The 15,085-nt window shown below is 36.0% G+C and overlaps 1 protein-coding gene across 5 annotated transcripts in view; it reads left to right on the top strand.

Moving 5' to 3' along the window:
• The window catches only part of CNOT6 (CCR4-NOT transcription complex subunit 6), a 67,228-nt gene that overhangs the window by 27,784 nt on the left and 24,359 nt on the right, over positions 1 to 15,085 (top strand). For 3 of the 5 annotated variants that reach the window (XM_027096485.1, XM_027096484.1, XM_027096483.1), the window contains exons 3-4: positions 9,211 to 9,397; positions 11,593 to 11,678. The exons of 1 other annotated variant lie outside the window; for it this stretch is intronic. In XM_027096485.1, the coding sequence (XP_026952286.1) occupies positions 9,211 to 9,397; positions 11,593 to 11,678 (273 nt within the window). Of the gene's footprint in view, positions 1 to 8,399; positions 8,455 to 9,210; positions 9,398 to 11,592; positions 11,679 to 15,085 lie in introns of all 5 variants that reach the window. One more of the 5 variants, XM_027096487.1, reaches the window with a different exon arrangement.

Raw genomic sequence — 15,085 nt, 5'->3', positions numbered from 1 at the left:
TCTACTCTACTTAATTTGAGATTTATCCATTTTTCTTGGTCAGTACTTCATTCTTTTTATTATCGAGTATTGTTCCATTATTTAGATATGCCAACATTTGTTTATCATTCACTTGTTGATGAACATATTTGGATGATTTCTAGTATTTGGGTATTACAAATTAAGCTGCTGTGAACATTTTATGTGTAAGTCTTTGTGTGGGCATAGCTTTGTTTCTCTTGGGCAAATACCTAAGAATGGAACTGGTCATATGATAGGTGTATGTCTAACTTTTAAAAATACTGACAGACTGTTTTGCAAAGAGGTTGTCTCATTTTACATTCCTGTTACATGTCTTTGATCCATACCCTCACCAACACTTGGCAAGGCAAGTGTTTTTAATTTTAGCCATTCTTCTGGGAGTGCACTGGTATCTCATTGTGGTTTTAATTTGAATTTTCCTAATGACTACTCATGTTGAGCATCTTTTCATGTGATTATTTGCCATCTCTATGTTGTCTTTGGTGAAGTGTCTGTTCACATCATTTACCTGTTTTAGGTTGTTTTCTTTTTATTGAGTTTTGAGAGTTCTTTGTATAATTAGTCCTGAAATCAGGTAGTGTTGGTCTTTTAGCTTTGTTCTTTTTCAGAGTTGCTTTGGCTTTTCTGAGTCCTTTGAATTTTCATATGAATTTTAAAATCAGCATGCCAGTTTCAAACTTGTTGGTATTTTCATTGGGATTGTTGACTCTGTAAACCACTTTGGGGAGATCTAACATCTTAACAATATTGAATCTTCTGATCTGTGAACACTGTATCTCTCTTCACTTACTTAGGACTTCTTTAATTTCTCTCAGCATTGTTGTTCTTAGTATACATGGGTTCTGCACATTTTTTTGGTCAAATTTACCCCTAAATGTTTCATAATTTTGATATATAATACAGTAATTGTAAATGTTATGATTTTTAAATTTCAATTTCTGATTGTTCATTGCTAGCCTACAGAAATACAGTATTTTTGTATATCGATCTTTTGTTCTATGACTTTGCTAAACTCACATATTGGTAGCATTTTTATAGATTCCATAGGATTTTTAAATAGATGATTTGGTATTTGCAAATAAAGAGCTTTACTTTTCCCTTTTCAGTTTTTAATTTTTCTTGTCTTCTTGGAATGGCTAGGACTTCTGGTATAATGTTGAATGGTAGTGGTGAGAGTAGATACTCTTGCTTTGTTTCTGACCTTAGGGAAAGGATTTATCCCTTAACCACTAAGCTTTTTTAGATGCCCTTTATCAAGATTGAGGAAGCTCTCTATTCTTAGCTTACTGAGAGTTTAAAAATTTTTTTTTAGTGTACAAGAGGATTCATTTTATTTTATTTTTATTAAAAATTTTTTTCAAATTTCTTATACAATCTTTAGAGGTTACACTCCATTTACAGTTATTATAGAATATTGGCTATATTCTCCGTGTTGTACAATACATCCTTGTGGCCTGTCTTTCACCCAGTAGTTTGTACCTCCCACCCGTATATCGCCCCCGCCCTCCCACCACTGGTAACTACTAGTCTGTTCTCTATACCTGTGAGTGTGTACCTCCTTTTTGTTATATTCACTAGATGTATTTTTTAGATTCCATATATAAATGATATCATACAACATTTGTCTTTCTCTTTCTGACTTATTCACTTAGCATAATGCCTTCCAAGTCCATCCATGTTGCTGCAAATGGCAAAATTTCATTCCTTTTTATGGCCGAGCAGTATTTCATTGTATCTATATACCACATCTTTATCCATTCATCTGTTGATGGACACTTAGGTTGCTTCCATGTCTTAGCAATTGCAAATAATGCTGCTATTAATATTGAGAAGCATGTATCTTTTGGAATTAGTGTTTAAAGAGTGGAATTGCTGGGTCATCTGGTAATTCTATTTTTAGTTTTTTGAGAAACCTCATACTGTTTTCCACAGTGGCTGCACCAGTTTACATTCCCACCAACGGTGTAGGAGGGTTCCCTTTCCTCTACATCCTTACCAACATTTGTTATTAGTGTTCTTTTTGGTGATAGCCATTCTGACAGGTGTGAGGGGTATCTCATTGTGGTTTTAATTTGCATTTTCCAATGATAAGAGATGTTGAGCATCTTTTCATGTGCCTGTTGGCCATCTTCATTTCCTCTTTGGAAAACTAATCAGTTCTGCCCATTTTTTAATCGGGTTGGTTGTTTTTGATATCGAGTTTTATGAGCTTTTTATATATGTTGGATATTAATCCCTTATAGGTCATATCATTTGCAAATATTTACTCCCATTGAGTAGGTTGTCTTTTTGTTGTGTTGATGGTTTCCTTTGCTGTGCAAAAGCTTTTAAGTTTAATTAGGTTGCATTTGTTTATTTTTGCTTTTATTTCCTTTACTTTAGGAGACAGATCCCCAAAAAATATTGCTGCAATTTATGTCAAAGATTGTTCTGCCTATGTTTTCCTATAGGAGGTTTTTAGTATCTGGTCTTAAATTTAGGTCTTAAATCCATTTTGAGTTTATTTTTGTACATGGTGTTAGAGAATGTACTAATTTCACTCATTTACATATAGCTGTCCAGTTTTCCCAACACCACTTTTTGAAGAGATCGTCTTTTCTCTGTTGTGTAGTCTTACCTCCTTTGTCATAGATTAATTGACCATAAGTGTGTAGGTTTATTTCTGGGCTTTCTGTCCTGTTTCACTGATCTATGTGTCTGTTTTTGTCACAGTACCATACTGTTTTGAGTACTGTAGCTTGTAGTATAGTCTGAAGTCAGGGGGTATAATTCCTCCCACTCTGTTTTTCTTTCTCAAGATTGTTTTGGCTGTTCGAGGTCTTTTCTGTTTTGATACAAATTTAAAATTTGTTTTTCTAGTTCTGTGAAAAATGCCATTGTTAATTTGATAGGGATTGCATTGAATCTGTAGATTGCCTTGGATAGTATGGTCATTTTAACATTATTGATTCTTCCAATCCAAAACATGATATATCTTTCCATCTGTGTTTGTTGTCTTCAGTTTCTTTCATTAGGGTCTAATAGTTGTTTGGAGTACAGGTCTTTTGCCTCTTTAGGTAAGTTTATTCCTAGGTATTTTATTCTTTTTGATGTGATGCAAAATGATGTTTCTTTCATTTCTTTCTGGTAGTTTGTTGTTAGTGTATAGAAATGCAACAGATTACTGTATATTAATTTTGTATCCTGCAACTTTACCAAATTCATTGATGAGCTCTAGTAGTTTTCTGGTGGCATCCTTAGAATTTTCTATGTATAGTGTCATGTCATCTGCAAACAGTGACAGTTTTACTTCTTCCTTTCTAATTTGATTCCTTTTATTTCTCGTCTGATTGCTGTGGCTAAGACTTCCAAACTATGTTGAATAAAAGTGGCAAGAGTGGGCATCCTTGTCTTGTTCCTGATCTTAGAGGGAATGCTTTCAGTTTTTCACCATTGAGTATGATGCTAGCTGTGGGTTTGTCATATATGACCTTTATTGTGTTGAGGTAAGTTCCCTCTATATCCACAACCTCTGGAGAGTTTTTTTATCATAAATGTATGTTGGTTTTTTTCAGAAGTGTTTTCTGTATCTATTGAGATGATCCTATGGTTTTTATTCTTCAATTTGTTAATGTGGTATATCCCATTGATTGGTTTGTGGATATTGAAAAATCCTTGCATCCCTGGGATAAATCCCACTTGATCATGGTGTATGATCCTTTTAATGTGTTGTTGGATTCAATTTGCTATTATTTTGTTGAGGATTTTTGCATCTATGTTCATCAGTGATATTGGCCTGTAATTTTTTTTGTTATATCTTTGTCTGATTTTGGTATCAGGGTGTTGCTGGCCTCATAACGAGATTAGAAATGTTCCTTCCTCTATAATTTTTTGGAATAATTTTAGAAGGTTAGATGTTAACTCTTCTCTAAAAATTTAGTAGAATTCACCAGTGAAGCCATCTGGTCCTGGACTTTTGTTTGTTGGGAGTTTTAAAGTTATTGATTCAAAATCAATACTGGTAATTGGTCTGTTCATGTTTTCTATTTCTTCCTGGTTAATTCTTGGGAGATTATACCTTTCTAAGAATTTGTCCATTTCTTACAGATTGTCCATTTTATTGGTATATAGTTGTTCATAGTAGTCTCTTATGATCCTTTGTATTTCTGTGGTATCGGTTGTAACTTCTCCTTTTTTCATTTCTGATTTTATTGATTTGGGCCCTGTCCCCTTTTATCTTGATGAGTCTGGCTAAAGGTTTATCAATTTTGTTTATCTTTTCAAAGAACCAACTTTTAGTTTTATTGATCTTTATTATTTTTTTAGTCTCCATTTCATTTATTTCTGCTCTGATCTTCATGATTTCTTTCCTTCTACTAACTTTGGGTTTTGTTTGTTCTTTCTCTGGTTGCTTTAGGTGTAAGTTTAGGTTGTTTATTTGAGATTTTTCTTGTTTCCTGAGGTTAGCTTGTATCACTATAAATTTCCCTCTTAGAACTGCTTTTGCTGTGTCCCGTAGGTTTTGGATCATTGTGTTTTCAGTTTCATTTTCATTTTCACTTGTCTCTAGGTATTTTTGATTTCCTCTTTGATTTCTTCAGTGGTGCATTGACTGTTTAATAGCATATTGTTTGTGTTTTTTGCATTTTTTTTCCTTGTACTTGATTTCTGGTCTCATAGCATTGTGGTCAGAAAAGATGCTTAATATGATTTCAGTTTTCTTAAATTTACCAAGGCTTGTTTTGTGGCCTAGCATGTGATCTGTCCTGGAGAATGTTCCATGTGCACTTGAAAAGAATGTTTATTCTGCTGCTTTTGGATGGAATGCTCTATATATTTATCAGTTAAGTCGTTTTGTCTAATGTGTCATTTAAGGTCTCTGTTTCCTTATTGATTTTCTCTCTGATGACTTATCCGTTGATGTAAGTGGGGTGTTAAGTCCCCTACTATTATTATATTATTGTTGATTTCTCCTTTTATGTATGTTAATATTTGCCTTATATATTTAAGTGCTTCTATGTTGGGTGCATATATATTTACAGTTGTTATATCTTCTTCCTGGATTGATCCTTTGGTCATTATGTAGTGTCCTTCTTGGTCTTCTGTAACAATGTTTATTTTAAAGTCTGTTTTGTCTGATATAAGTATTGCTACTCTGGCTTTCTTTTGGTTTCCATTTGGGTAGAATTCCTTTTTTCCATTCACTCACTCTGTGTGTGTCTTTAGTTCTGAAGTGAGTGTTTTGTAGGTAGCGTATATAGGGTATTGTTTTTGCATCCATTCAGCCACTCTGTGTCTTTTGGTTGGAGCATTTAGTCTATTTACGTTTAAGGTAATTATTGATATGTATATTCTATTTGCCATTTTGTTAATTGTTTTAGATTTGGTTTTTTAGGTCTTTTTTCCCTTCTTTTGTTCTCTTGTGATTTGATGACTGTCTTTAGTGTTACGTTTGAATTCCTTTTTCTTTTTTGTGTGTATATCTATTATAGATACTTGGTTTGTGGTCACCGTGAGGTTTGTATAGCAGTGTATATGCATTCTAAAAACCCTGCATTTGTACTCTCCTCCCCTTACAATTAGTGTTTTTGATATCACATTTTACGTCTTATTTTTTTGCGTATCTCTTAACTGCTTATTGTGGACATAGTGATTTTACTACTTTTTGTTTTTTAGCCTCCCTACTAGGATTGTGTGTGTGTATGATTTCCTACTTTTACTGTATGCTTGCCTTTACTGGTGAGCTTTTTCATTTTCATAACTTTCTTTCTAGTTGTGGCCTTTTATTTTTCACCTAGAGAAGTTCCCTTAACATTTGTTGTAAAGCTGGTTTGTTGTAAAGCTTAGCTTTTGCTTGTCTTTAAAGCTTTTGATTTCTCCAAATCTGAATGAGAGCCTTGCTGGGTAGAATATTCTTGGTTGTAGGTTTTTCCCTTTCATTACTTTAAATATATTGTGCCACTCCCCTCTGGCCTGTAGAGTTGCTGCTGAAAAATCAGCTGGTATGAGATTTTTAAAAATCAGGAATGGATGCTGATTTTGTCAAATGCTCTTCCTGCATTTATTTAGATGATTTTCTTTTCTGAGAAAACATTTTTTAAATTATATTTTTTGAATGTTCAACAAACCTAGCATTTTCTGGCACAAATCTTACTTGGTCATTATCCTTTTAATATATTGTTGGATCTGTTTTGTCAGTTTACATTTATGTTCATGAGGATGTCATTTTGTAACTTTCTTGTACTAGTTTTGTCTGGTTTTGGTGTCAGGATGATGATGACCTTATAGAATGAGTTGGGAAGTGTCCTCTTCAGTTTTCTGGATGAATTTGTGTAGAATTGATACTAATTCTTCCTTAAATGTTTGGTAGTATTCGCCAATGAACTCTTCTGGTTCTAGAATATTCTTTGTGGGAAGGTTTTTTTATCAGATACATTCATAATGTTGTGCGTCCATCACTACCATCCATCTCCATAGCTCTTTTCATTTTGCAGTTTGCCATCACTCTTGAAAGTTTTTTTCTGGGTTGCTAGGTCAATAGGACATTTTTCCTTCAGTGCATTAATGTGGAAATTTTTCTGTCTCTGTATGTGTGTGTCTGTCTGCCTCTCTTTTGGTGACAGCTGTAATTGGTAACAGTATAATTCACACAATTCACCCACTTAAGGTGCAAATTCAGTAGTTTTTATATATTTACAGAGTTGTGCACCCATTACCATAGTCAATTTGAGAACATTTTCACTGTCCCCTCAACACATTAGCAGTCATTCCCCATTTCCTCTTAACCATGGTGTTCAACTTTAGAAATTCAATTTGAGTGTGCTATCTTGTATCACTAGTTACTATGTTTAGCCTTCTAGCTTCTGACCATATGGAATGTAATTAAAGTAACTTTTAATGTCTGTCTACTAATTTTATCATCATTATCTTTTCTGGACTGGTCTTAATTGACTGACTTTTCATTATGGATGATATTTTCCTGTTTCTTTGCATACCTAGTAATTTTTAATTGGGTGCCAGATATTGTGAATTTTACCTTATTGAGTGATGTGTGAACCTGGGTGATGTGTGAACCTAGGGGTTGTTACCTTTACTCCTTTTGGGTGTTTTTTTCCTCTGGCTCAGGCAATTTCTCACATACATATGGTGATCAGTACTCAGTTGACAACTTGAGGGGAACCTCAAATCTCCAGACCTTTCTGTTCATCTCTCTCCTCTCTGGTACTCTGCCTTTGTAAATTCTAGTCATCCTGGCTTCCCTGGACATTCGCTCTGTGTCCTGAACTTGCGGGAGATCAGTGTTCTTTCCCTGGAATCCCCTCCCTGTGCTGCTGTTGGCCTGTCTTGTTTGTTTTTCATCCTTCAGGGATCACTCTCCTGTGCCTATTGGATCAATCTCCTGATTGATCTCTGATATTTGTTGATTCATGTATATTGTCTGGTTTTATACTTGTTCAGGTGGGATAGTAAATTTGGTCCCTGTTATTCCATTTTGATTAGAAGTCTCTAGACTGCTTTTTCAGCCAATAGAAAATCAGTTTTCAAAGACTTATATTTTCATTACATCCATTTGTTTCATTCTCTCTCAGACTATAACCTGCACTATTAAAAATATTATGGGGAGGGCTTCCCTGGTGGCGCAGTGGTTGAGAGTCTGCCTGCCGATGCAGGGGACACAGGTTCGTGCCCCAGTCCGGGAAGATCCCATATGCTGTGGAATGGCTGGGCCCGTGAGCCATGGCTGCTGAGCCTGCACGTCTGGAGCCTGTGCTCCGCAATGGGAGAGGCCACAACAGTGAGAGGCCAACATACCGCAAAAAAAAAAAATATTATGGGGAAAATTCTTAGGTGAATTTAGAAACAATTGTCATCTTACCAGGAACTGCCAAAGTACAGATTTAATATTGCATTGAAAGAAATTATTGTTTCTAGTCACAACTCTTACCTCTTGAATCCTATGTCTGTTACTGTTTGATTATGTATAGTTATGACTTAATATCTGAAATGCTTCTGGGCAGGTGTTTTTCCTTTTAATTATACAGTACAGATTTGTCTAATTACATGATTATTGATGAAATTATTACTTTGGTACTCTTGGTTTTAAAAGTTTGCTAAGCTGAGAATATCTCACGTATCTTCTGTTTTTAGGCAAAATTCTTGTTTTCTGGAGTATAGATTATGAATAGCCTCTGAGATACTAGATTTGATTTTTTTTTTGCATAAGTCCAAATCATTCATGTTGAAATATTGGGCTTATCATTACTATAAATTATTCATGCTTTTTCTTGTCATAGCTGAGGCTAATTTAAAGGATAAAGTCTTAACTATTGTATTCTTAAAAATAACATTGGAATCTAAATATTGATATATTGCCTTAAATGGGTTTTTTTTTTTTTTAGTCTGCCAAGTGGAGAGTTTATAACTTAATCATAGCAGTGAATTGTTCTAGAATCGGTAAGGTTTCTACTATTGACCCCTTTCTCACAATTTTTTGTGTGATAAGTTATTACTCAATATGGGACTTCCCTGGTGGCGCAGTGGTTAAGAATCCACCTGCAAATGCAGGGTATATGGGTTGAGCCCAGGTCCAGGAAGATCCCACATGCTGTGGAGCAACTAAGCCTGTGCGCCACAACTACTGAGCCTGTGCTCTAGAGCCCGCAAGCCACAACTACTGAAGCCCCCTCTCCACAACTGCTGAAGCCTATGCTCCTAGAGCCCGTGCTCCGCAACAAGAGAAGCCACCACAATGAGAAGCCCGCACAGCACAATGAAGAGTAGCCCCCACTCGCCACAACTTGAGAAAGCCCATGTGCAGCAACGAAGACCCAACACAGCCAAAAATAAATAAATAAATTTATTTTAAAAAAATTATTACTCAATAAAATATCTAAAATGTTACTTAATCCAGGGACCAAACTGTAGAGAACACTATATAATTTTTTAACATCTTTATTGTAGTATAATTGCTTTACAATGGTGTGTCAGTTTCTGCTGTTTAACAAAGTGAATCAGCTATACATATACATATATCCCCATATCTCCTTCCTCTTGCATCTCCCTCCCATCCTCCCTATCCCACCCCTCTAGGTGGATGCAAAGCACCAAGCTGATCTACCTGTGCTATGCAGCTCCTTCCCACTAGCTATCTATTTTACATTTGGTATAGAACACTATATAATTCTTACCCATTTTTTTCTTCTTTTACAGGAAAAGTGAGAAGCTTAAGCTCATCTTTGTGGTCACTAACTCACTTGACAGCTTTGTATCTAAGTGACAATTCCCTGTCCCGCATTCCTTCAGACATTGCCAAGCTTCACAATCTGGTGTATCTGGACCTGTCCTCTAATAAAATCCGGAGTTTACCGGCAGAACTCGGAAACATGGTATCACTCAGGTATACAGATTCAACTTAGTACATAGCTATATACCCCCTAAAAGAATATATTATTATATTGTTAGGAAACACCACTTTGTTGGGAAACGACATTGTCAATTTAATGGTATTTGAACACAATTAAACATGACTATGTTCTTCAGGTAAAGTTTTCTGGGAAAATTGAATGTCAGCTAATAAATAAGTCATTTAGATCCATTGCCTAAAATTTACTTTATTGCTGTTTTGTGTAATATACTTTATTTTTGAAACAAAATTTTTGGACAAAGTGGGGCAAACAAATAGAAGGCACTTGTATTGTCCCATATATTCACTCACCTGTGACAGACAGTTGAGATGCTTTTCCCCCACTAAATTCTGGGGCCCTATACCATCCTTAATATGGGATCCAGGAAGCCATTGACAATTAATGATCCCATTTTGGCCATCCCAGGGCTTGTATGCATGACAGTAACAAAGCCAGGACTTGAAAGAAGCTAGAATTAGTGATTGAATATGGGGACCTATAGTGTGGGCTATAGGAGGTTGATAGGATGTGGAGTCACACAGAGTTCAGGTTAGAAACCTGACTCAGTCATTTACAAGTTGTGTGATTTGGGGCAAGCTTCTTACAACCTTGCAGAGTGTTTCTTCATCCATGAAGTTGCTATGATAATGACCCAACTAAGGATGAGATTAGAGATATTTGAGATAATGACTAAGAAACTACTAGCAACACTGCTTGGTACATATTGTATTAGTAAATGGTAATTGCTGTAACATCTGTTTTATAAGATAGATGAGATCTACCCAGATTGAATATAAAGCCAATTTCCAGCTATTATGTTAATCCCAATAGAAAATCTTGCCCCATTTCATATTACCTCCCCCCCCTTTTTTTTTTAAATTCCACTGGCTTTTCTGCTGCCTTCTATCATTTGCTGCATAGTAAAAAGGAATAAGGACCTTGTGAGAGTTTCTTTACCTCTATTGCTTCCATTCCAGCCCTTTGACATTTTTTAGGCTTAATTATTGAGTGTATACCATGACTATTTTTAATCCCCTGAACCAAATTTACTTAAAGGACCTCCTTTCCTGTGTGATATATTTGGAAATAAACAGGAACCAAGTATTCAGAGTGAGTTTTTCTTATTCAGTTTATGGCCTCACCAACCTCTGGTTTACTCAGTGGTAACCAAGCTTCATTTAAATTCCAAGAACCAAGGGCTATAGAAGTATCAGTAGTTCACATTCACATGTAAACATTGACAAATAAAACTTATCATAGGGGCTTCCCTGGTGGCGCAGTGGTTGAGGGTCCGCCTGCTGATGCGGGGGACACGGGTTCGTGCCCCGGTCTGGGAGGGTCCCACATGCCACGGAGCGGCTGGGCCTGTGAGCCATGGCCGCTGGGCCTGCGTGTCCGGAGCCTGTGCTCCGCAACGGGAGAGGCCACAGCAGTGAGAGGCCCACGTACCAAAAAAAAAAAAAAAACTTATCATAGGACATTGCCAATATCTTAATATTGGGTCTTTCTTTTTTTCCTACTGAAGATTCCTTTCATAGTTATATTTTCTATACAAAACAAATCATTAAAATAATCAGTAGTTATTAATATAGCTGCCATTATTTCTAAAGTAAAACTTTAGTATTATTAATCATAAACATATTGTGCAACTACCATAAACTATTTTGATTTGGTACTATATGATCATTTAAATTTTCTTTTAACAATTCACATGTTAGGCTGCTTTATCATTTCCACTTTCTTAAACATGTGTATTAGACCTCCATGTATGCTAGACCAGTTCTGCTCTCAGGGTGGTATCTGGACTGTGCCATTTTCAAAGTGTGTCACCAGCCTGCAGTGAGATACACAGCAAGTGTCTTTTGAATCCAATACCCTTAAAAAAATTGGGGCTTATATTTTGTTGGTCTTTTTTTTTCTCATCACATTTTTATAGTAATTGATTTTTTTCCTATGTTTTACAAATGTATTGGTCTGTGGCAGTTTGGGGTTTTTTTGTTGTGTCTTTTTGTTTGTTTTTTTAACCACATATGATTTAAGAAGCACTATACTAGACATTGGCATATAATACTAAATTTTGTATTCTTAGGAACTTACATCTTATATTCCTAGAAATTATATTGTTGATTTTAGCTGTTAGTTAAAGGTTAATATATCTTCTGACTTCCTGGAATTTTTACATCAACAGGGAACTCCATTTAAATAACAACCTGTTACGAGTTCTACCTTTTGAGCTGGGAAAACTGTTTCAGTTGCAGACTTTAGGCCTGAAAGGTATGACTTCCCATATTTGTGCTTCTTGTGGTTTGTATGTATGTCTTTTGAGTCTAAAGAAGCCATTAAAGGGAATCCTTTTGCCAGGGATTTGCAGGTTCACTCTTCCCCAGAGTTCATCATTTTGTTAGATACAGTCCAATGGTTTTCTTTCTTTTTCACCTATAGATTGTCTGCTAGTCTTCTTATTATTTTTTGCTCCTAGCCCAGCCTTGCTTTTCTAGCCTTTCTTTTAGTCACCTCTATGTTTTGGTGATACATTCCTGACGTCAGACTTTATTTCATCATCCTGTAAAACAGCTTTTTTTGTTTGTTTTATGTTCAAATCTCAAAAAATGGAGATTCTCACAAAATGCAGAAAGCAAGTAGAAAATTTTGATCTGTTTGGATCCTCTAATAAAGACCAGTATTTAAGCATTTCTTTAAAACTCAAAAATAAAATTGATTTATAAGGACTTTACTAATATTTTAGAACTCGGAGACATAATTAACCTAGTAAGAACTATTGGGAAATATTTTTTTAAACCAGCAAGGTTAAAAGTCCCATTTTAATAATATGTCAAAACCTATAAATTTTTTTATCACATTGTGGTTCTTCACCAGTCTTGTAGATGTATCCAGCTTACTCTATAATTGATTCCTTAAAAAAGATCACAGGGGGACTTCCCTGGCAGTCCAGTGGTTATGACTCTGCCCTTTGCTGCAGGGGGCATGGGTTTGATCCCTGGTGGGGGAACTAAGATCCCACACCCACATGTGGTGTGGCCCCCCAAAAAAATCACATGATGAAGTCTTCAGGAAGTGTACTTTTATTTCTTAAAAATACAGTTATAAAGTGAGGTTTTATTTCTGTAAATCCATTTCATATTATAAAAGTAATGGTATTGTTCACAAAAACAAATGGAAATTGCAAACAATACATTTACAAATATATGCAAAACCATGTTCAACAAACATCAGCTTTATAAATCATTCTTTGGAAAGTTTTTGTCTGTATGGGCTACACTGGCTGAGGCCTCTTAAAATGGAAGTCAGGGAAATGTGAGCTGCAAATGCCTTTTCTGTTGTATCTCCCTATGATAAGTCTAATTTATTCTTATTTTCCTATTTTGAAATTTGAAAAACAAATATATAAAATGTGGCAAAGTGTAATTCATATACAGACTACCAGAATTAACAATTAATATTTTTTCACTTTTGTGTCCATTTTTTAATGCAAAAGAAATAGAACATTACAGAACGTTAAGGCCCTCTTTGTTCCTCTTCTAGTCTCTTTTTCGTCCCAGAGGCAGCTACTGTTGTGTGTCCCTCTGGTTCAAGGTTTTGTAATCTTACAGTATATATTTTACAAACCTTAATCTGTATTCATTTCTCTAAGGATTTACAAACTTTATTTGAAGTTAGGGTCATTGCTCACAAATTTTCACACTGATTTAAGTAAACGCTGGGGCCAGGTAGGGAAGTCTTTATGGCACATTTGTTTTTGATTAGTCCTTGGTCTTCCACTTCAGAAAGATCCTTTACTGTTCAACATTTATGCCTTTATGTTTCTTTCTTGGAAGTATAGTTTCACCGAGATAGTTCGTTTATCTCAGCTATTCTGTTGGACATTGTTACATGTCTGTCTGCAATAGCAGTCTTTTCACTTGATTTCACCTTTTTAAGACAAATCCTATGTTATTTTCCTGACTTTGCAACTTACACTTTAATGCTGTGCTAGCTACTTCTTAAAACAGTTACATTTTCCTTGCTCTCTGAAAACTTCTTTAATGATTTCTCATGGCACCTGTTAATTATTTGGAAGAGAAAATATATCACTTAGTTCAAAAATCATGTCTATTTGCTATTTTATCCATTTGTACAGAGCCAAAGTACTTCTGCCTCATGAATCAGTTCATATCATTTTCTTTAAAGTTGATTGCATAGGGCTAGCATGCGTCACTTTTTTTTTTTTTTTACATTTTTCCATGTTCTTCAAAATTGTTCTACTGTGAAAGATAGGACTAGAACCTTAGATAGTGTATTCTTTTTTTTATTTTGAGATAAGAGATTTATGTGAACCTGTAAGAAATAATTCAGGGAACAATCCATGTGCCTTTTACCAATTTCCCCCCAGTGATAACATCTTTCAAAACTATACTACATAGACTTGCCTGGTGGCACAGTGGTTAAGAATCCGCCTGCCAATGCAGGACACACAGGTTCAAGCCCTGGTCCGGGAAGATCCCACATGCTGAGGAGCGACTAAACCCGTGCGCCACAACTACTGAGCCTGCAGTCTAGAGCCCGCGAGCCACAACTACTGAGCCCACGCACCTAGAGCCTGTGCTCCGCAACAGGAGAAGCAACCGCAATGAGAGGCCCACACACCACAACAGAGTAGTCCCCGCTCGCTGCAACTACAGAAGGCCCCCGCGCAGTAACGAAGACCCACTGCAGCCAGAAAATAAAAAACAAAAAACAAAAACTGTAGTACAGCATCACAACCAGGATATTGACATTGATACAGTCAAGGTACAGAACAGTTCCATCACCAAAGGATCCCTCATGTTGCCCTTTGATAGGCACACTTGCTTTCCTCTTGCCCCAGTTCACTCCTGAACTTCTGACAACCACTGATATGTTATCTATTTCTATAATTTTGTTATTTAAAAAATAATATATAAATAGAATCATGCTGTGTGTAACCTTCTGAGATTGGGTACCCCTCCCCATACCCAAGGTTAATTCTTCGGAGATTCACCCAGGTTGTGGGTGTTTGCTCCTTTATATTGTTGAGTAGTATTACTTGGTATGGATGTATCACAGGTTGTTTAATCATTGACCTATTTAAGGACATCTGGGTGGTTTCCAGTATTTTGCTGTTACAGATGAAGCTGCTGTTAACATTCTGTGTGCAGGTTATTGTGTGAATGTAAGTCTTCATTTCTCTAAGATAAATGCCCAGGAGTGCAGTTGCTGGGTCATAGGTTAATTTCATGGTCAGTTTTTTTTAAGAAACTGCCAGGTTGTTTTCCAGACTGCTGTACTATTTTACATTTTTACCAGTAATAAATGAGTGATCCAGTTTCTTTGCATCCTTATCAGTGTTTGGTATTGTCACTATTTGATTTTTTTAACATCGTTATTGGAGTATAATTGCTTTACAATGGTGTGTTAGTTTCTGCTGTATAACAGAGTGAATCAGTTATACATATACGTATATCCGCATATCTCCTCCCTCTTGCACCTCCCTCCCATCGTCCCTATCCCACCCCTCTAGGTGGACAAAAAGCACCGAGCTGATCTCCCTGTGCTATGTGGCTGCTTCCCACTAGCTATCTGTTTTACATTTGGTAGTGTATATATGTCCATGCCACTCTATCCCTTTGTCCCAGCTTACCCTTCCACCTCCTAGTGTACTCAAG

Source organism: Aethalodelphis obliquidens, unplaced genomic scaffold (assembly GCF_003676395.1).
Source record: "Aethalodelphis obliquidens isolate GAN/ISIS:26980383/991018 unplaced genomic scaffold, ASM367639v1 scaffold102, whole genome shotgun sequence".
Lineage (NCBI taxonomy): Eukaryota > Metazoa > Chordata > Mammalia > Artiodactyla > Delphinidae > Aethalodelphis > Aethalodelphis obliquidens.
Note: the sequence above shows the minus strand (reverse complement) of the source record. Positions and strands in the feature narration are given on the sequence as shown.